The 23,739-nt window shown below is 38.0% G+C and overlaps 1 protein-coding gene across 4 annotated transcripts in view; it reads right to left on the bottom strand.

The window, feature by feature from the left end:
- dcc (DCC netrin 1 receptor) overlaps positions 1 to 23,739 on the bottom strand; it is a 356,620-nt gene that overhangs the window by 242,375 nt on the left and 90,506 nt on the right. For all 4 annotated transcript variants that reach the window (XM_084934587.1, XM_084934589.1, XM_084934590.1 and 1 more), the window contains one exon: positions 9,965 to 10,321. In XM_084934587.1, the coding sequence (XP_084790713.1) occupies positions 9,965 to 10,321 (357 nt within the window). The remainder of the gene's footprint in view (positions 1 to 9,964; positions 10,322 to 23,739) is intronic.

The following is a 23,739-nucleotide window of genomic DNA, read 5'->3' as shown; positions in this document are numbered from 1 at the left end:
AATAAATCGATGAGGATGTCATAGTCACACAGGAAAAAGAAATACAAATGCTTAAATGAGTTATTAAATATGCCTAAAAACTATCAATTGCAAACAGTGCAGTCCAATACTTTTAATGCTGTCTTTGTGGGAGAGAATATAAATAGCAAGCCGCTCTAGGTCATTTGGCACCGAGTCAGCATAACGAAATTAAAAAGCAGTTGCAGCAACCCAGGTCACCTTTATGGATTATGCTGCAGTGCAAAGTTTCATCCTATGGTACATGCTTAAGTTCAGATAATCTAGAAGTATAGGGATGGCCACTGTTGCAGTTGTACTTTGATTATTAAGAATGTGCAGTGTGGTTTCAAGAGTATGATTGGAAACAGTGTAAAGATAGCAAAGAACCACTGTGGCTGGAAGTAGAGATTAAGTAGTTAACTTCCAATGAGTGACCGTCACTCCAGCACCACCACTGCATGTCATTAACGTTGTTCTTCCTGTTCAACAGGAGTTCGTCCTTCCCACTATTGCCTGCGTCTGTGTCTCTAGTTTTGTACTTTGCTTTCAATATAAAGCATCCTGAGCTCCTGGTTGTCGTTAATTAGTGTTCTATAAAGTTCAATCAAACTGAATCAAGCAGGTCTTGTTTGGTCAGTTTGTTGTTTTTAATCACCTACATGGTCAAAGTAACCAGATGAAAAGCCTGTGTAGTCTAAATGCGACATGAAAACATTACCGTTAATACCCACAGCTTCTGCGTGAGAAACAAAAGACACAAGCAGCAGAGGTGAAGAAGAAGGGAGCTGACAGCAAAGGTTTCTCAGGTCAACAGGGAGAAAATAATAAAGACAAAGATGGAGCAGAAGAAGCAGCGAAACTCAGCGGGTGAAAATGTGAAAAACTCCAGAGAGAGTTATACTGGGACCAGCGGGAGGACAGATGAAAGTCAGACAAGAGACGGAGAGACAGGGACAGCGCGGCCAACCAATGTAGGGCCTGCTGTGTTCAGGACCCACACAGTTTCCCGTCTGATCAGATTCCCTTCAACAACAAACAGCCTGTAGCAACAGAAACACAGGAACGTTCTGACTGCCGGCCTCGCTCGGCTCTTGCAGGGCATTTTATTATCTGAAGCTCTAGTGCAGTTGTGTTTTAATTTCAACATGGCTGCAGGGAGCTCTGAGTAGATTAAGAAGAAGGTGCAGGAATGTCAGGAATTCAATAAAGAGCAGTGTTGTTTTCCTCTCTATTGTCTCTGAGAATGTAAAGCAGATTAATTGATTAAATGAGAATCTGAGCTTTTTGACATACAGTTCATTCAGGTCTTCGCGTGGGCTGTTTTTTTTCTCCTCCTCAAAGACACAGCTGTGAATATTGTATTCCTGACATATTCCACTTTATTCATCCACTTTAGTACTTGTGTGCAACATCTCTGCTGGTTCCATGTCAACAAGTCTCCAAGGGAAGTCAGTATTCGAGGCAAAAGGTAGGAAATATTGTGATTATGATAAGATTAGACACCTACATAAATCTCAGAGGGGAAGAGGTTTGGTCATCCATGCACTGTGACAAAATAAACAAGCAAGGCAGGTCACAACAACCACCTGCTGCCTGAGCAGAGGTGTACATCCACCTGGATTTATAGTGTCTTTATGATGTAAACTCTGATATATTTAAGCTATATTTACACCACAAAGCCGTTTACAAAACCCTCACTAAGAGCGGACTAATATCCAGCATTCAAATTAGCTCTATTTTTCTGTTTCATAAATTAAGTAGGAAAATTTGTCTTTATTCATCCCGTCGATGTTGGGACCAGTGGAGCAGCTGTGCTTGGTTACCAGTACAGGTGTGAGCTAGTACACTGGTCAAGGGTGACATGAATTTTAAGCTAACATTGGTCCAGGAAGTAAACCATGCAAGAACGGGAGAATATACAAGTAGAAGGATGATCAGCGTTTGACCTCTTTAGAAAATCACTTCAATTGGTAACACAGTACAAACAGAAAACGGCTGCTACATCATGATAGAGTCCGTTTTCCACGTGTGTGCACACATGTGTACACCTGTAATACGTGCAGGTTTTGGTTAGAGAGACAATCAAGGTTGGTGTGGACCCCAGAGGATAAAAAGAACTACCAACACAAGCTGCAGTCCAAAATGGTAGAGCTGGAATACCTCTGAGGAAACCCACGGAGATGCAGCTGAATAACAAGCACCATGGCAATAGGGACACAGCAGGTGAGCTAGCTTGTAGGGGAAGAGAAGAAAGCAAGTGCCTGGGCTTGTTATTAGCAGCAACTGAAATGTCAAAATAAGAGCAAGTGGACTGCTGAGTAATAAATTAGTGGCTCAGGATGTCATTCTCTCAGATGGGTATTATCTGCATCCAAATATATCTGGGCCTGTCTGAGTAAATTCACTACTGATATTTAGATTTGTATATGTTGTTTTTGTTATTTACTCTTAATTCTTTTAGTTTGTGATCACACAAAATGTATAAAACTAATGAAATTAGCATAGCAGTGTCTCTAAAATCAGTTTTAAATGTATCGTTTGACAGCTGACAAGGCCTAGTTCAAGGCCTTGATTTTTAGGTCAGTTTTCTGGCATCCCAACTGCTGAGCTTCCAACACGTTCAACCATTTACCGTCCTTAATTTCTCAAAATGTGATGTCTTGTAGGTGCATTTTAACAAGTTTAAAATAACATTTTGGAGAAAGAACACCTGCTTCATGTAGAAAAAGTTTGATAGACAAGCAATGTTTATTTTCTTGAGTTTTGAGCAAGTTTCTAAATCCCAGGAGTCCTACATTTCTGTCAGCATACAAACACTCTGAAATATTTTCATCTGGAAAAGAGAGAAAACGCAGTTTGGGGTCTGATTTACTTGTGGTTTGTGTTTTTGTTTCATGCTGGTTTGAATCGGTTTATGCTTCCTCCATTTTACCTCGACGCACAAACAGCCGGGAAACCTGAACTCGGAAACAAACGTCAGCTTTCTTCTCTTTCTTTTCTGAGACATTAGAGAAGCTCCAGTTTGACTCTCGCATCGTCAGACGAGCCGCCGCTGGATACAGGGTTTCACAGCGGCGGGGACTTGAGCGGCTGTGACATCACGCATATCGGAGACGACGGTAACACTGATATGAATTTGGAGTGTGCATCTTACATAAGTTCTGCTGCTGTCTTCTCCTATATGGATCACTATGCTGCCTGCAGCTGGAAGAAATGGCACACACACACAGATTTTTGTTTTTGTTACTTGCTAGGACTCATTCCTGGAGGCCTAACCAATCCTGCTACCTGTCTAACCCACAAACATTAAAGCAACATATAAGATGGAAAACAGTGCTTTCTATTGTACTGTGTGGTCAAAGGTTAATGCTGAGCATTTAAAAAAACTGAGCCCTCATCAGGTGACTTTTGCATTTTTATTCATTTGAGCTTATTTAGCCACGACTACAATAGAATAATGTACAAGTAGGACTCGTGTGAACAGTATGAAGATTTAAGCTGACAGCAAGCCTTTGGCTTTTTTCATTGCCAGGACATATGAATATAATTTCACAAAATAAATACTGCTGTCAATCTAATTCTAGACGTAAAACACAATGATGCTGTGTACATAAAGCACAATAAAAATGAGATTCAAGGATTCATTTACAGAGTAAAATTCAGCCTACTCCACAGCCTGTGTGGACATCTGGACTGATTAGAATAGGAGTGTTTTCTGTTCCACCAGACACTCATGAGACGACCGTGGCTGAAAAGATGTCTGTCCAGACAGAGCTTCATATTTAATCAGCTGTTGTGCCGGCTGACTGCAGTTTACGCTGGCTGGAGAATCAGTCATCCATTTTAAACCTAATAGGCAAAATTATGATTTGGGACATGTTTTGCTGCATAGCTGGTATATTCATGAACAAGGCCAACAAGTGGAGGTTTCTAAGATGTATGCAGCTGTGTAAACTTTAAGGTCTGTTATGCGTGAGGCATTTAACTCCACTCATTAAACATGTGGCCCAGGGGGACAACACTGGCCTGTCAGATCAGCATGACTGGATGGGTTTGAAAGGACTGAAAATGGAAGAGAAGTTAATACTAACTCCAAATTTACCAATAAGATTTTCTCCTACCTTGTAACTGACTGATGCAAATGACCTCTTCTGTTCAAATAAAGATGTGTGAATTGATTTGTCATGTATAATCATGGTTAATTAGCCGACAAATATAAATGTAATCAACTAAAATTTACAGGATGATGAGTACACTGAACATATTTTTTTGCTTTTGAAGTTTACTATTATAAATCTATGAGTAAGTCTCCATGCTTAATTGTTAATACTTGATTTCTCTAATTCAATGGAAAAGTGCAAAAACTTAAAGGATCATTAAAGTTCAGGTCATGTCACTCATCCTCCTTCAGTACTTCGCACTCTAAAAACATATTAGATTAACGTGCTCTTCTTAAGTTCACATTAATGAATGTTCTTAAGGCAGCTGTTTTAAATTTTATATTGTTCAACCCTTTTCTTGGCATTTTCTAGAAACTGAAATCCGATGAGCAGATTTTTTTGTTATTCCATGAAACATTGTGTCTGTTTTCATTGGATGGGATCTGAGAACATCCTGTTTAAATTTAATAAAACTGAGCCTCATTTATCAAAAGTGAGGCTCATCAAAGGAGATCTTCAGTCAGAGATGAAATTCTGATCACAAAGAATGAAAAACAAAAGAAAATGAAGGAAAGCAGCAGGATGGAAATTCTGAGAGGACGAGAAATAGATCAGTCCGTCGAGACTGAGGAATGATGGGGAGGACAGAACATGGAGGAGAACAGAAACACTTAAAAGAAAAGAATAAACTTTGAACTCAGCATTAAAGTACTTAAACTTCCTGTCTTTGGAAATAAACCACTGACATACACAAACACACAGTGTTAAATAAACATTTTAAAATATATATATGTACTAACAAATACATTTTTATGGTGGTGGCTGCTGTCTCCTGCTGTTTTCATCCTCATTACACAAATAGATCAAAATGACTCAGACTAATAATAACATGCAAATCACAGCAAACAGGCGAGGGCAGCGGAGGGATTTTGTGGGACGTTCCTGCTTCAAGTCTTCGCCTTGGGAACGATTATTATTTGCTTCTGTGGGTTGAACCTCGCTCCTCCTCACCAACATTAATTGGGACTTGCACAAATCCTCTAAGAGTTGATGGCTAATTGGGAATGGGCATGCTGGAGGCGGTTTCATCTTTACGCTTCCACCACTGTGTGGTCTGAGAAATCATTTTAAACCTATAATCACCATTGCCCCTGCCACCAGACTGAAGAAAAAAACAAACATATCACTCCTATTTTAGGTTCTCTTCCCTGGTTGCCCTTTAATTTTACAGTGTATTTTAAACAGCGCTTTTTATTGATTCTCAACATCTGTTAAGATGATTAAGTTAGGGCAACTTATTTATTTTGAGTATACTCAGAGTAAAATGTGACCGGACACAAGGAATAAAGTGAGCAGTTGACATTAGTAAGTGCATATACTTACAAGGTGACCTTTTAACCTCAAGCATACACTAAGTAGTATACACTAAGCACAATCTGTGTACAGGTTTAAATTATTCATAAATAAGGTAAATAATGCATTTTGTCTGTTTAGGTTTTGACTTTAAATTCTTGTGGAAACAATAATAAACTGATTCATGAGGGTTTATGAGCTTCATGAAAGCAGATTTGAAAGGGCTTATGGTGCAGTCACAATAAGTATTAACTATTCTCCTTTAATGTCACTAATACCTGAATTATTAAACAAACAGCAGTAGGTTAGATAATTGAAAAGTGAAAGCCAAAAGTAAGAAATACATTACACCATGCTCTATAACAATATGGCGGGCTTGACTGGTTTTGCAATCAAATGAATTCAATTATCATTCTTTTCTTTAAACACTATTAAACTACACTTCAAATGTTTGTTTAGGGTCTTATAGACCCTGAATGCAACAGATATCTCAATGGTAAAATGTACCTTTTCTGTAGATAAATGAAATTTAAATTTAAACTCTCTTCATAAACGGGTACTCCTCATTATGATCTGATGTCTCTCTTTTCCCAGTGTTTCCACTTCATTTTACTTGGTATTCACTTTGTGTAGGATGTCTCTTTTTTTCTTCTTTTCTTATTCTACCACCCTTCAGCAATAGATTCACTTTCTTTGTTCTCTCTTTTCATTTTCAATGAGTGTTCAGCGTTTCTTCTCTGTTCAGTCTTATATGCTTTCTCTCACTCTTCCTCTGAGAGTTCAGTGTTTCTAATTAATTCCCAGTTTACAGTCATCTCTGAACACACACACGCGCACACAGCCAGACTGCTAATTGAATTTTAAGCCTCTGCCTTTCATTAGCATTTTGCCATGTAATGCATTGTGTGCTTGCTTGAGTGTTGCCCATGCATGTCTATGTGTGCATTTGTGTGAATGACATGGAGGTAGGGCTGATTCATATTTTAATGTAATGCTTGAATGTGGGTTAATTGACTTTGATTGGAACATGTGTGTTTAATGATTCAGGTCAGGTTTGGATAAGAGTTTAAAATTCACAGTGAGTTCTTTCGGTGATGAAGTGTCTGAGGTGTGCTGCATGTCCCGCAGTGCTGGACATGCAGCTGGAACCATTTTACCATTGCACTGGTATCAGGAAGCTCATATAACCAGTGGATTCTGGGCCAGTACCGAGCCGAGGCAGTGCTCAGCACTGTATTTTGGTGCATCAATTTAGGCTTGACCATATCAGCTCCACTTATTCTTTCCTCACTCACATGCCAAACAGACCATGAAATGAGCAAGTTGTCCTATTTTTCCCTCCTTATTTCATCTTGACTCAGACTTGTCTCAGCCTCCTGGAGGGGTTTGACTACACTCAGAGTCATCTTGATTTAGTAGGCGTTTTGGCATCGACTTATCTCATCCTTATGTCTTGACAATGCTGCAATATCCAGGGCAGAAAACTTTAGTCAGCAGAGACATGCTGACCACTTAAGGTTGTCTTCAAAAGTAAGTTGATCCCCATAGGGGTTTATGTTAAAAGCAAAGAAACAACAACAAACAACAACAACAAAAAAGACATTTTGGGCTCCATGGATAATTTAACTGCTCTGTGAGTTCATTTAGAATCTCAATCTGTTACATTTTAGATATATGGGTGTAGCCACTTCAAAGTTTCCCAAAAGAATTTTTTTTTTTTGCCTTCTTTCGCTTTCTCTGTTATGCACTTTTAACACACTGACACAAATAGAAAGAAAGACAAAATGTCAGTGATTCATAAATATAACGATTATTTTTTGACTTAAAAATTGCAAAACCACTTAAAAATACTACTACTGCCAGTATGTATCAATAAACTGCCTAACCACCAGTGTGGCAATGAATAACCTCCAAAAGTAAAAGTAACAATGAGCTACTACACGATTATAAATGTCTGAAACCTTGTGCAGCTGCTCTCCTTTTTAAATATGATCCAAATTGTTTAGATCTGCGATATAAATGTTAAACTTCACAAGCTACTGAATGTTATTTTTTCTGAATTGTTTTTGACTGCATTAATCTTTACCTGTAGAGATGTCACGCACGGGTCACTTTCTGGCGTGTTGTTGTGTGACAGAATATTTGATTAGCTGCATTTGTCTTTAATCCCATCACACTTTCAATAAGCTGTCATACAACATAGTGCACACAGAACAGGCTGCGCAGACTGATGGTCATGGTGATGCACTAAAGCCTCAGAGCTGCTTTCTATTAATGTCTTCCATAAACTGTATTGATCTTAAGCCTCGCTCCACTTACTAAATTACATTACAGGTGAATTACTTTGGTGTTATTAAGTAAATATGAACAGTAAAATAAATGGAAACGGCAATATTATGGGAGCATGTGTGTGTATGTGTGTTGTGCTGCTATAACTTTCAAGGAGAGGTGAAGGTGTTGTGGCCATGTTAATCTAAATGAGGGGAATCTCCTCTCCGATACTCTTTATTCATTCAATCATCTCCTTCTATATCATTCTTCTTCTGCTCATTATTTCTTTCTTTCACTCTTGCCATTTGTTCAGTTTTTTTATGCTTACATTTTCTCTTCTGTTGTATAGAAATTGTATGTTATGTAAATACACATGTGGACAACATGCAAATATTTACTGGTTACAAAGCCCAGGTTTCAGACATATCTGTATCTGTCAGTTGAAGGAAAGGTTTTTCAACAATGTTGCTCTATTCTTATTTTCAAGTCCAGTGATTTCGTATTCAGTGCATGCTGGATCGCTTCTATTCTTTTTGTATCCAAGCAAAATACACAAACAAACGATGTGTTCTTACAATGCATGATGGTTGATATCAGTGGAACAAACAAAACAAAATCAGCAACCAAAAATCATGAGGCTACACACAAGAACCCGAACTTAGAACTCCAACAAATACCAGCTGGTGTGATTATGGTTGACAGTCAAAGACAAAGTCAAAAACAATCTGTGCTTTGATCTTTAATAAAACTCTGAGTCTATTTATAGCATCCAAATCCCATTTCATTTGTCTACGAAAAACAATTGAATGACTCTCCTTTTTTCTATTTTTGCGCGACATACTAGAAAACCAGTCACACAACAAAAAGAAGATTGAAAACGACCCCTGAGGGGCACCATGGCTTCTAACAGCACGAATGTGCTGTTTATTTATTTGTTGTATATTTTAATATTAGCAGGTTCAGAGGACAGGGCTAAAGTTATTAAACTTCAAATGAATAGATTCAAATATAAAGTATATCAATATATGTTTAAAGATAAACTAACTCACACACCAAGCATAAGAAAAACCTCCAAGTTTTGTGAGCTACAATTACTAACAGCTAAAGCTCAAAGCACAGAGGTCTAGAAATCATCTGGCAAGCATGAATTTGGAGGGAATAATGTGTATTTCCCAATCGGTTGGTGAATGGTTGCTGGAAGTTGATGCTATTTGCTGTGAAATCGACTGTTAAAGCCCCAGTCAAGCAGACCCATGGACCAGTCAGTGGCCTCTGGAAAAAATGTGTATTTATATAAAATCACATAAAATCTTTGAGTGTGTGTTTTTTTTTAACTAAACACACACTGTTGTAATTGACCTCAGGTCAGCAGCCAGCTTGTTCCAACAAACTAGACCACAGTGAGAGAACCCTGAGCACACATCTAATTCTGGGAACACACAAAAAAAAACACAGGTCGGCACCTGGTGACCTGAAAGGTCTGATTGGGTTATAGAGACCGACCAGTCGGAGATGTACTGAAGGGTCAAAGCATTGTGAGCTTGCATTGCTTTTCTAAAAGGACTGAACTGGGAGCCAGTGAAGGGACTTCAGTACTGGGGTGTCATGTTCACATTTCCGTGTGAGTTTCAGGACAGTGGTTGCTGCATTGTGATGGAGTTGAAGTTGTTGTACCAATGATTTGCATTATACTGCGAATAAAGTTTTACAATAGTCTAACCTACTTGATATAAATGCATGGTGAGGCACAGCTTTTATTTCAAAGCCCTTTTTTTGAAGAGTGTTTGCAGACAAAGTATGGGTGATTAAAGCAATTTGCTAAATACTCAGCCAATCACAATTTCAGCTAACAACATCTAGAGTCTTCATCCGCCAACTGTGGATCAAAAGTTTCCAGAGCATTTGGCCCTCACAAAGCAAAGGTTTAGCTCACAAAACTATATCGAAGAAGCTAAACTATCTGGAACTGAGTGAAAATGGTTTATCTACTGAACTTGTTATGATTGTAGACATGAGAAAGAAAATGATTTCCTGGTTTCCTGAAAATTACAGGATCTTCAAACTGAGAAACCAACTACTTTTAAGTGTGAGCTATGAAATCACATTTTTGCATTTTGAGTTCATGAGTCTGTTTGAATGAATAGATACTTGTTCAGCTCTAAAACCAAGTAGTCTCTTACCTGCCACAGTCACTCTTGCTGTCCGGCTCACAATGCTTCCCAGTCCATCCAGCGTGGCGAGGCACTGATATTCTCCCTCATCGGGCCGATGGTGCCGCGAGTGCATCACATTCTGCACCAGCAGCGAGCCGTTACTCAGCTGTCGCCGTCGCTCATCGACCACCGCGCTAAGCAGCACTCCATCTTTACGCCATGTGATGGTGGGGGGTCCTGCCACGGCATCTGACTGTGCCTGGCAGTCTAGCTGCAGCACACTGCCTCGTACTGTCACCATGTCCTGAGGCTCCTGGGTGAAAATGAAGTCCACAAAACCTCCAAGACCAGACGAGGAGGAAGAAGATGAGGAGGCATCTGAGGCTGCAGGAAAAAGCAAAGGAGACGAAAAGGAGTTAGAGGGAAGCAAGACACCAACAGGACAAATAAACTCATCTACATCAAGTACAGATGTGCTTTAACATACATTTGCAAATCACTATTTAATTATTTATGCTTATAAATAATAAAAATATAAATGAATCTCATATTATGCTTATTTTAAATCATAAAAAATGCAAAGCACAAAATTGCTAAAAGATCCTCAGAGGGGATAGTGTTCAGTGTGTACTGTTCTCTTTCTATACAAATACATCCAGGGCACATTTCTGGAAGACAACACTTATGATGCCCGTATTCACCGGTTAAACTGGACAATCACAAAAGCAGACAGACAACCAACATAAACATTGTAGAAATAATTCATTTAATAAATAAACTCCTCAGGAATCAGCAATTTGTATACCGTAGCACAGGTCAAAACATCTACCACTGATTGAAACCCAGTAACTGCCCACACAGTGTGACAGTAAATGCATTATATATACATATATAGTATAACTGAAGTTAAAGGTGCATCTTGTTGCTTCTTTTTGTAGCTTTATGTAACCAATAATGCCTTACTCAGGGCTTTGTTCTATTTTCTAAAGCAGATCAATCAGGACTAGAATTCTAATACATTTTCTAATGCTTTATCCTCTTTTTGCTTCACGTTTTTATCCATATTTGTCATTAGCTCTGCCAGACATGTCTCTTCAGAGAAGAGAGTGTGGCTCTGAGCATTAACCCCCAACCTGTAGAGCTTCACTCAGTAGGATAACTCATCACTGCTATCAAAGCCACAGGAACCTGCTGTATTCTTTGTTTTTAGGTTTATAGACTTTCTTTAATCTGCTGAAAGGCGAGCAGTGGCGGCATCTCCTCCCTTCTTTGATGTTGAGTCTGCTTAAACGTCTTTCATCGTGATCAGAGAGGCAGTTTGTTCAGTCAAAGCCGCCGTTCAACGTCTCCGCATTTCCTGGAAAACCTGAATGGAGGCTTTAGAACGACCTGGAGTCACAACGTCACAGCGCAGAGTCGACTTTGAAGAGCAGCAGATGTTCTTTTTTTGTGTTTTTCATTTCAGTTGCTCCTATAGGAAAACTAATCAGAGCAAAAACTTCTGTATAAAAGTTAATCCCAGTTGGGCCTGTTCCAATTGGGACCGGAGAAATAAAACGAACAACACTTCATAAAAAAGTCTTTATCTCTAAGAACTGGGATTTGCTTTCAGCAAAGCAACATCCTTTTCTCGGATAACAATATAGTGCTGAGTGTGTTTTCATTGCAAATTATCAGGTTTCTCCTTACCTCACTATAACAAGAGCCGTGAAATGACTTATCTTGTGGATTGGCACTTTATCAATAAAACTGAACTCAACAAAAAAGGCAAAAACAGAACCAGAATGAATCTGAAACACGTGCAAGGTTGATGCCAACAAACATCACAGTCAGTGAATAAAACGATTTCATTGAAACATTTGTCAACCAACAACAGATTCCCAATATATATATTTATAGATGCATGTGCAGTACAATTCAAATTAACCAAAGGTACTTTATTCTAATGTACTTAACACTGGCTCTTCAAAAAAAAAAAAAATGGTGAGAATCAAGTTAATTGTTCTTAATTTAGGCTCGTTAGCTGCTACAAAGCTGTTACTCACAACAATTTCCCACCTTCATCTCTCCAAACAACAGACCTGGCAGATACCCTGCAAACCCATCTGTCATATTGAGGCTAAGAGAGCGTGGCTAAGGGTGCTTAAAGTCTTTTTAAGGGCCTTTTTATTAACAAACAAAAGGCCTTAAAAGTATTAAAGTGTGTCATACTGAGAGACAATAACATTAACAGCACACATACAGTACAGAAAAGAATCTTGTAGAAGAGCAACATCACAGGTATCACAGGTAACTCCGCCTGCAGCCAATCCCCCACCCATACCTGAGGATCCTTCACTCCTTCCAAAACATCCTAGTTTCCTTCCCCACCCATCATCCCTAGTTTATCTCAATCTTGCTCCTTCTCCCTTTCTTATTTCTTCTTTCGCGCTCTCTTTTCCTTCATGGTTTCCTTCTTATTGATTCTCCTTCAGCAGTCGTCCCCTCTCTCTCTATCAGTAACTCACTATCTTGACAGCTCTATCTGTATTCACTTCCACCACACACACACACACACACACACACACACACACACGCTCAGAGCCAGTCACTTCATCAGCTTGTCCTTGTCCTCGTTGTCCTGCAGTTTGATGCTATCAGTCTCTGCTCAGCCTTCGTCTCTACTCTCTTCTTCTTTCTTTGTTGCCTCTCAGTCACTTTATCTTCATATTTCATCTGTAACATGAAGCCGGTCTTCACTTTATTATTTGACCACAAACTCTTCCAGACATATTTTTTTATGAACTTTTAGGATTTTTTTCTGTTAAAAGAAAGTCATATATTTTTCTTACAGTGTTAGTACACCGAGAAAATCTTGTCTTCATAACACAGAATATGTATGAATTCAACATAAAATTAATATATACAAATTAATATATATTAAATATATATTATAAATGTATGGGGAATAGACAAAATTTGACAAAAATCTCAACAAGTTAATAAAAAAAGTGAAACTGAAGAAATTCTGGTTTTACTGATTTGCTGACAGGCGGCAATTATTATAATCAGTAAATGAGTCATTTAAAAGATTTCTGAGAATGACAGTTCTCCACTTCCAGCTTTTCAAATTTGATAATTTTCACATTTTAATGTTTATAGTCAATAAATGTAATGTCTTTCAATTTTGGACTTTTGTTGGGCAAAATAAGACGAAATTGTGAATGTGAGTACAGAGAATGTTACCAGCATTTTGGTGCCAATTTCAAGATTCAATAGAAAACATAATGAATAACTGTTTGTGTCAACTTGACAAAATATGAAAACCTTCCACTTGCATCTGATTTCTCTCCTCACTGATTTTATTTCCTGACACTTGAAATATGTCAGAAGCAAAGACTCTGAAAAAACAAGTAAAATAAAAGGACTGTAGAGAGGGTGATAACGAGCAGTCTTGACAGCAATTTAAAATCAGATAAATGCATTCTGAGTCTAGCTTCTAAGTATATATTGATTACACAAGTTAAGAGCTTTTCTAAGAACAATACTTGTGCATTTCTACACAGATTATCCAAACACTGAACATACATGCTGTCAAAGTCCTTTAGACAGGCAGAGATATGAGACCTCGCTCCCTGCTTCCACTGGAGCAAGTTGGCCAGACTGAAATGTGTTTTATCTCTTTGTGATTGATGAATATTTATCATTTACTGTTATTTACTGTTTTGTGTTTTAACCCCTTTCCTGTCATTTAGTTTTTTTTGTCTGTCGTTGTGGTCAGTCTATCTCTTGACACTAGTTTGGTATCTTTTTGTGGTGAACGTGAATCTTTTGTTCTTTCCTTTTGCTGTGAATTTTTACTGATTTGTCACCTTTTGTTTGATTTCTTGCTCATTTTTGTGAATTTCCACTTGTTTGTGGTCATATGGTTGTTTTTGATCCCATTGGTTTTTTCTTACAGTCTCGTAAGCAAGTGTGTTTGTTGACATGTGTTTGATTTCTTCTTTCTTCCTCAGGTTGTGGATTTTCAATCTTCTTCACGATTTTCACTCGTCATTTTGTGTCTTTGTGGTTGTTGTTTTTTTTAGCATTTCTTGCATTTGATTCTTTTTCCCTGGTGTGGATTGTTACCTTGGTAATTGTGGCTGTTCTTCTGAATCTACAATTCCTTCTGGTCATTTTGCATCTCTTTGTAGCTGCTTGAGGTCTCACTTCTGTGTCTCTGTTTTGGAGATTTTGTAATTTTTTTCCTGCCTCGGTGTTTTTTGGGTCTCTTTGTGATTGATGTGCGTCTCTTTGTATTGGATTAGTTTTCCGTTTGTGGACTTTTGGCTTCTGTTTTTTTGGTCCCTTTGTTCCTTTTTGATGTAATTTCACGTTTCTTTGTAGTTGCTTGATGTGTCTCTATGAAAACTGATGACAGTCACTCTACAGTAAACAGGGGCTCAGACTCAGAGACATCCTATCTTCCTTTATCCCTGCATGCCTGTATATATTCAATCAAGAAAGCAGCATTTCACCCAGATCATACTAGTGAAGTAGAACTGATGATGATGATAGAAACTTGATAGAAACAGCTGAGATGCTGTGTGTTTGTTCAGTTTAATCCTGATAAAAAGCTAAACTGAAAAATGAGCAACATGCAATATGAAATATTACTAAATCGTGTAGGCTTTGGTTATGCATTCAATTTTAGATGTTTAAAATCCTTCAAGTCTTCAGTAACTAACGCTAAGACCTGTTAATCTCGTGGCATTCACACTATTTTTTGTACTTATATGCCTTTGTGTTCAAAAGCATATAAAGGTCAATCATTCAGACCATATAGAATCACACTGATCCTGATCCATAGCAGTCTCCGCTGATTACAAGATCCTAAAACATGTTGACCTGAATGCTGGAGCAGCTAATTAACACGCTGCAGTATAATAAATATTCAACACTTAACAGAACAGTACAAGACAAAACAAAACACTTCAGACCTGGTCCAGATCACAAATTTGTTAGCAAGGAGAGAAAAGCCATCTAAAGACCTCTATGGAAGACACGCCACTAGTCAGTTTTGTCACAGAGGTAAAGAAGTGGAAGGATATAGAGCCATCCAGGAGTTTAAATGATAAGATGAGAGTCGGTGACAGCAAAGTGGACAACAGCCAAGACCATCTGAACACACACGCACGCATTCTCACAGTGGCTGACACTGTGGGTTAGTGTCTGGAAAAAAAAAACAAAAAACGACTGCATTACGACTCTGGACAACGTCCAGATACTGTGTGTGTGTTTGAAGTCTCTGCCAGCTGCTGCCTGCCAGCAGAGAATCAGCTTGACTGAAAGAAGGCAGCAGGAAGGAAGAGGAAGGAAAAAGATGCCCAAAAAAGGAAACCCATCTCTGTCACAATCAAACCATGAACCATCAGACAGCAGCAACATATCAGGAAATAAACCAATGATGTGTTGCTAAATGAAAAAAAAACAGCATTTCAACCATGTAAAGTTTGAAAAGTTGACAAAAGAAAAATAATAGAGGAAATTAGTCACTTCAAAAGATTTTAAAAGTCAAATGTTTGCAGAATTTTAATATTTTGACAGTAAGTTTTAACTCAACTCAAATCTTTTAACAACTTGGTTTTATGCAAACAACGGCCTTGCTTAATATAAATCAGTGCATTTATTGTCATTTGTTGCAGGTGTTAAGCCTTATTAAGTATATTGAATTATTTGTACTCTTTGCCCGCATACTGAGCGGTAAAGTTGTTCATACTTATTTAAAAGTTTGATTTTTTTCAGTACAGCAACGGAGAGTGCAAAGAGACATACTGCTAATGTTTTTTAAATTCAAATTCTTTTCTGTTGTGCTGTGATCATTATTTCAGTTATATTGTGTTTAGGTTTAGAGTTGCATTGTGATGCAGTTTTCAGACTGACTGAGAGCCATGCGAGGGTGTAGATATTATAATATAACATAGGTCATAGTGAGTAAGGACTAGTCAACGTTTGGTGTTGTTCAGATGGTGAGAGAGACTGTTTATATGTCTGTGTGGTATATGGGGCACAGCGATGTAACCAAAAACAGAGCTCTGTCTGTTGTACATATACTGTACATTGTGTACACTAAGTTTCTATAAGAATTCCTGCACTTATTTGGCATCCATTTGCCAATTTATAAATGAGCATTGGGTATGAGCCCTTAATCTTTGAATTCAGGCGTTTTCAGTCACATTGCGGTGTGTGTTTGCCGGTACCCGTACCCATGTTGCCTGCCTTTACAAACATTTATAAGGGTATGGATCAGTCCAAAGACCTTGCATAACTCGAGCATTTAATAGGATGCCACAGGTGCAACAAGTCACTTCATGAAATTTCTTCCCCTCTAGATATTCCATGACCATATAAGTGGGATTATTACAAAGTGGAGTTGTTGAGGAACCACAGCAATTTAGCCACATAGTGAAAGACCACATAAAGTTACAGAGCAGGGTCACGGAGTACTGAGGTGTATAGTATGTAAAAGTTAGCAATGCTCTGCTGACTCAACTACAGGCAGTAACATCAGCACAAAAGCCTCCTCCTGTAGGTGTAATGTGGAGGTGACCCAGTACTTTTGCCCAAAACTTTATGTAACCTGTAAGTACCAGACTATCAAGATCTCAGATCATCAAAAAATCCCAAACGGTCTGCTCATCACCTTTACAAAGGAGTTCCAGTATAAAACAGATCAGATTTAATATGTTGGTGTTACTTAAAATTCATTGCCTCAAAAAGTAAATAAAAAGAAGTAAAAAAGCCATTCTCATGAACTTGAAAAAAATAGAGAGAATTAATGAACACTAATTAATGAAACGTTTTTAACCCTCATGCATGAATTATGACAATATCAGTCATGATTTTTTTCTTACATTTTTTTATTCATCTTTAGGCATGAAAAAAGATTTTTGAACTTCATTTTTTTTAAGCATGTACTTTTCAAAGAGTTTTTTACATGTCTACTTAGGTGGACAACATATGTTTTGAGTGGGTGGCACGGTATCGAGTGACACATCAGTGTCCAATGTAGTGGTTTATGTGCAAGTATACCATCAACACTGACACAAACACGAGAAAGGGTTAAGGTTGATATCAAATATTGAATCAAAATCTGTTGAAAAAATTTTAAAAAGCTTGTTTAAAATTAAATAAAACAAGACTAGAATACCAAGAGTGTTTTTATCAATAAAATTGGATGTAATTGAATGTCATTAATTTAACTGCGTTGAAATGAAAGACAAATAACACAAGAAAGAAGGAGAAAAAGAAGAAACCTGGATGTATGCACTATTTTCTGGAGCAAATGTTTGTGATTGCTGAAAGCTGAAAATTTCTGCTTGTTAGGCTTGAAAAAGTTGTAGAACCTCTAAGAATGAACTCCAGGAAAAGAAGTGCTAAGTTAGCAGGAAGCAGTGAAAAGTGAAGCAGAAAAGGAAAGTTTGATAGAGTTAAATGGAGGTCTGACCCCTTACACACTGACTCAAAGCTCACGCTGTCACCCAGTAAGCATCATCACACAAGCTGACTCATCTCAAAGTGACCTAACTGAAACCTGACAGAAGCAGCACACAGCCACTTCCTTCATATCTTCTTGACACCCAGAGCTACACCAGACTTTGGCACCACTTCCTGTCTGATCAGCAACTTACTGATTGTTTTTTTCTTTTACGTACCTTTGACTGGAAACAAGTTTTTTGTTGTCTCTGTGCACATTAACAATAATCGCCATGATTAGTGTCAGTGCAATTACCTTAAAATCTCAAAAGTGAAACAAAAATCATTGTTGGGACAATGGACATGTCAATCACTAAAAACACTAGAGCTGGCTTAACCCAAACATCAAGTCGTAAGTTGTTACTGACAACAACACTGGCAAATTTACCAAGCAACAATTCCCATTTTAGTCAAACAGGCTGTTATTCGTGTAACTCAATGTCTCGCACAATTTGCCTCAAAATTTCAATCCATTCATCTGTTTTCCTAAATACTTTTCCAAGCATTTAAGAAGGCAAGGTTGGAGCTTCATTCAGATAACACAGAGTGAGAGGCAGGGTGCCTCTAAGATCATTTAAAGAAAAATAAAAGTATTCTTTGAGGACATTTTGAAGAGCGGTATTTTTATGTGCAGTCACTCAATAATAATACAGAATCAGTAGCTGCTCTGTGATGTAAAGTCTCTGCTGTGTCCTTCACCATTCAGTGCTGAGAGTCTGATGATGAGAAAAGGAAAAAAGAGAAAGAAAGGCAGACAGACGAGTTAGATGCGAGTCATCCTGAAGTAATAGATTAGCATATCAATATCAACTTCCAATCACTAATATTAAATATTAACTCAATAAAAACTGCTGGACAATAAGAACTGAACGACAGCTTAATTTATCTTATTGTTTCACCACAAAAAAGTGGGCTGGTCAACAGCATGAAATACTGGCTCCACCCCGACCCCCGTCTCGGAGTCCTCACTACAACACTGTGCACCCCCCAAAATTAGCAATGCATGTAGGCACACAGTTTGTTAAGGTCCCATCTGCAGTGAGCTCTGACACCAGCTGGACAGCAGTGTGTGCATGTTTAGCATTAAGCCTTTATTAACAAGCCTCACCTGCTGTCCACCCTCCGTGTCTCATTGAGTTAAAACTCCCATGATCCCTCTATCTCCCAGCTGAGCTCACCACACGCACCAACCAATCCATAGTCAACGGGCAGCAGAAGGAAATCACTTTAATTAAACATCTTTTTTCTTGCTTGTTAAGAGATCATAAAAAGAAGTGCTCAAAGAAACTACAACAGCAACAATAGGAGTCATTGACTGGAATACTTTATTTTGAAATAGTTCAGCATTACTTGAATTCAGCTGCTCTGTCACACTAGACACGCAATAAAAACAGGATGGCTTAAAATTTTGATCAAGAGGCGGTTGCACAAGTGAACCAGTGGGAGGCAACCTGTGTCGAAACAATCACAGTTTAAGTCAGACTCACTGCAATCACTCTCAGACAGATTGGTGAAGGTTTGCAAATAATAGTACTCTAACATGTTACAAACACTCTAAGTCAGTCTGTGCTGATGAGCGCAACTCGTCTGGGATGCATCTGTTTGTCATAGTGGATTTGACTTAAATGGTTGTACTTTGATTATATTCCACTGCTGCCAAATACTTATCACATTGTACAGTTAAAATGTCATCCTAAAGCAAATGTGTCACTATTTGTGGCGGTATCCGGTTGCCTGTAGCTCATGAGGTAGGCCAGGTTATCTACCAACTGGATGGTTGGGGGTTCAATCCCTGGCTGCATCAGTCTGCATATCAAATATCTTCGAGCAAGATACTAACCCCATGTTGTTCTGTTATCCATCCACTGGAGTGTGAATGTTAGGTTGATAGAACACATGTCATAGAAAAAAGTGCTGGAGTGAATGAGACACATCTTAGGTAGGGCTATATAAGATCCAGTCCATGTAAGTAGTGAATTATTTTTTAATGGGAATTTCTGTGTATGTACTGTAAATATCAACAACAGTACATGACAACAAGTTTGTAAGACAGTAAGACTTTTGTGATCATCACTAAGTCATTACTGTTAATTGCTATATTATCACATAATTGCCAACTTGACCCCATTCAATTGCAGACTGATCTACTATATTATATATTATTGAATATATAATGAGAACCTTCACAGACATTATATATTATTATTATTATTATTATTATTATTTGTATTATTATTATTAATTTGTTTATCTTGATCTACCAAATTATGTTTGAAGATGGCAACCGACTGTGAGTGGTCAAAAACGTGGTCTCTATATTTAGCTGTGTAACTGTAGCATAAAAGAGGCCTACTTTACTTCTCCTTCTTTCCTGTAATATAACTCCAGTTTCCATGGTGAATGTTCACATAAAACATGGCCAAAGTTTCAAATGATAAGCTCAGAGCATGTACAAGTAATCCATGTGAGCCAAAAGCTCCAAACACTCAGACTACTCAGGGCTCTTTGTGGGATCACAGAGAGGATCACAGAATCCCTGCCCAGGTGTTGTTTCACCTTGTGTTTTATAAGGGGCAGCCAATCGGAAGACAGCTGACTTAAAATGGGAGCTAAAATAGCTTCTTTCATCCAGAGGATGAACTGAGGGCCTGCACCAAGGCTCAGTCTAACATAAATAAGGATTATTTGCAACTGTGAATTATGCAACTACTAAGCCAATAATATGAATACAGAGCTAACAATGAGCTTTTATGCATTAATCCCTGTGTTTTTTAGAGAAGTCGGTAGGGGAAAACATCAAGGTGATCAATAATATCAGCTTTTACAAGGGTGTCTTTCAGAAGCTCCACTGACACTATACCGAAAATACCAATAAAATACGAAGGACATTACACCCAGTAACACTGGGTAACACCCAGTGTGTCACCTGGGTGACAGGCAAAGATACCACAAGATTCAAAAAACAAAACATGCAATCATTGCTGATTTATCACAGTTATATATATGTGTACAAAGTTAATTTTATATGGTCCATGTTTTTTATGTTTTATTTGACAAAAGTCTAAAAATAGAGCCGAAAAAGGGAAAAAAGGAAAGGAAATGCGAAAGCTTTAATATTTTTCCAAAGTGTTTAAACATCTGCTGTCGTTAATTTAATTTACACTCTGAAAAGAAACAGACTGCAATTGATTGTGCTGACAGAAAGACACACACTCACAGTAATTAGCAGGAAACACAGCAGGCTGAATGGGACCAGGCTAATTAAGACCAATTGGTGTTAATATCAGAGCGGGTGAAGTGTGCGTGTGTGCACAACATATTCAGATTAACAGAAAGTGATTTTTACTGAATGTGTGAAGCTCTGCGAAGAGGTGTGAGGCAGCATTTTTTTAATCTTCTCGTGATATGTGTCAGCGAGATGCTTGTATTTGCTGAAATGTTTCATCTCAGACATATTAAAAGTGGTATCGAATAAAAAACGAAAAAACAAATAGCAATCAGAGCTCTGAAATACTGAAATACTTGGAAAATTGCTTTGGTTTAGTTGAACTAAAAGTGAAACCTTAAATAAATACAATCACAACAGATGTTATAAGACACGCTATTCTAAACAGCAGTGGAATAAAGACAGAGACAGAGACACGTACGTGGCAAAATGATTGCTTGTATTCAGTGATGGAGAAAAAACATATTAAACATTTTTTGAAGGTTAAGACTTCAAAAAGTAAAGAGGAAAAACTGAAGTTGTTGCACTTTCATGTCAACTACATACTTAGAGTCTACTAAGCATTTCTACTTAGACAAGTAGAAATGCTTGTGTAAGGCGGGGTGACTTTTGAAACTGTGAGAATTGCAAGGGCAGAACTATCTGATTTTATTTTAATGCTTTTCATCAGTTTTACGACCTTCTCACTAACAAAGCCATCATCCCTGGCCTGTCGTACTACACCGAAGGAAGAAAGTAAAGGATAAGGTATAACATTAAAGAAAAAACATAGTGGCAACACCAGTGCTACCCATCAACCTTCTAGTAGATACACATATGGTGTCAATTTCAAAATCCTATGTCACTGCGTTCTCAAGTTATCAAATTCAAAAGAGTTTCAGAAAACCTGGCCTGTGACCTCTGACCTTGAGGTCAAGGACACTGGGATCCACACTCATCCAAAGTTAGTAGATTCACCAATGGTGACTTCCTTCTTAAATCATTCACAAGAATTTCAGAAAACTTGACGTTTGACCTTGACTTTTGTTGTTAACAACAACATCCACATTAAGACACTTTCCATAATAAAATAAAGCCCCTACCTTACTAGAGAGAAAACCCCAACAGCCTGATTATCCACTATGAGCAGCACTTGGCAACAGTAGAAATGAAGAACTGAATAGCCAACTGCCATGATGCCATGCCATTCCTCAGAGCAACAATATGCTTGTCTTTTTTATTTGTTATTGGGTCATAGTTTTAATGGTCCCACTTATGAAATCAAATTGTGTTGTATGCGTCCCACAAAGTAACATGAGCTTGTCATCCCTGCTTAGACGATTGTACATAGTTAGATGTAAGAGCAATATTTAGTTCTCAGGAGCCTGACAAGTTGTTGTCAGTAATATATTATCCATAAAGCAGTCATCTGAATAAGCCGCCTGGGTGCTAATAGTAGACTCCAACAACAGTAACAGTAAGTAACAACAATCGAAAATTTGACATGTGAGTGAAAAAAACTCTAATGTCAAAAATGAGCAGCTTTTTTTTTTTAGCTTTCTAAAAACAATATTAAAAATAAACATTTCAAAGCGGTTCTTCATTTCATCAGGTTTGTTTGAAGGTCTGAATAGAACGAGAGAGCAATTTATATTGCAGACGACATAGATTACGTCAAAACTGATTCAGAAAAAAAGAAAATGGTATCTGTCAAAAAAATGGCAGAACAACGTGAACAAATACTGAAAAAAGGAAACAAAATGAAAGGAAACACACCTACACACACACACAGACACACTCGTACAGTGAATATGATCATGTTTGTCTCATGGGATGCAGTGTCACTGCTGTCTGTGGATGCATTTTGACAAGGACCAAATGGAAAACACACACACCCTTGTGTGTGTGTGTGTGTGTGTGTGTGTGTGTGTGAGTGTGCGTGTGTGTGTGTGTGTGTGTTTGCAGGTTAAAACACCAATAAGTGTTTGGTCTGCACATTGTTAACGGGGACCTTTACTGCTGTCAGACACAATTACCAACCGGTCAACAGGAGGCCAATTATACAGACACTCGCACACACACACACACACACACACACGCACACACACACACACACACACACAGACATGCACACACAAAATACAATGACAATAACAGGGTAGCTTAGTGTCAAAGTGGCAAGAAGGGAGTAGCTGTCATAACACACACAAACACACACACACAAATTCATAAATGACAATTTAAAAATAGCTTTTTGTCCCAGTACAAAGAGAATAAATGTCATACATGTCACTGACACCCACTGATACACAGGACAATGACACGTCAGGTCCACTTTGTCCCCACTCCCACTGACGTATTTGTACTTAATTAACTGTCATTTTAACAATCAGATTAATCACCATCAGATTAACTATTAATGAGTTTATGAATTCACTATAGGAGTTTTGTCTAGATGGGGTCATCACTTTTAGTGGGAGATTAAATTAAAATTCATGGTTTTTCTTGAGTTGTGTTTCGATTGGAGGTAAAAGGTCAAAATATTGATTAGATCTAAAATGAAGGTGGAAGGTGAGGTTAAATAAGGTTAAAGTCATCTGGACAGGCTCACAGTTTGATCTAAAGTTTGGTTTTAATGGACATTAATGGACATTAAAACATGTGGTAAATTTTAAAATACATTGCTGAATATAAAGTTTTACATAACAAGCTTACACTGTTCACAGCTGCTCACTCTTTTGCCCTCCAGATGCCCAGCACAGGTATATGAGATAGTCAAACACATTCCCGAGCATGACTGGGGTCAATACTGCCACTGCTGTTATTATGCTACCTATCAGTCAAACTCACAAATCCCCTCTTTACAGCAGTAGCTTTTCCATTGTTACTGGTAAGCAGCTGCAAAATTTAACTGCATAATTAAACTGTACAGTTAAAGCTAACCAGGAAACCCAAAGAAACCTCTGCTAATGTTCACAGGAAGCAGCTCCAGAGTGAGTCAATCTCCACAGATATGTTAAAATGTTCTTAGCATAATGGTAATCATAATAGTACAATGGGGGGAAGGGACAGTGAGATGGAGAGAAGACCTGAAAGTGCA

This window comes from Perissodus microlepis, chromosome 7, assembly GCF_051167445.1.
Source record: "Perissodus microlepis isolate ML-2025 ecotype Zambia chromosome 7, ASM5116744v1, whole genome shotgun sequence".
Classification (NCBI taxonomy): Eukaryota; Metazoa; Chordata; class Actinopteri; order Cichliformes; family Cichlidae; genus Perissodus; species Perissodus microlepis.
This window is presented reverse-complemented; position numbering and strand designations above follow the sequence as displayed.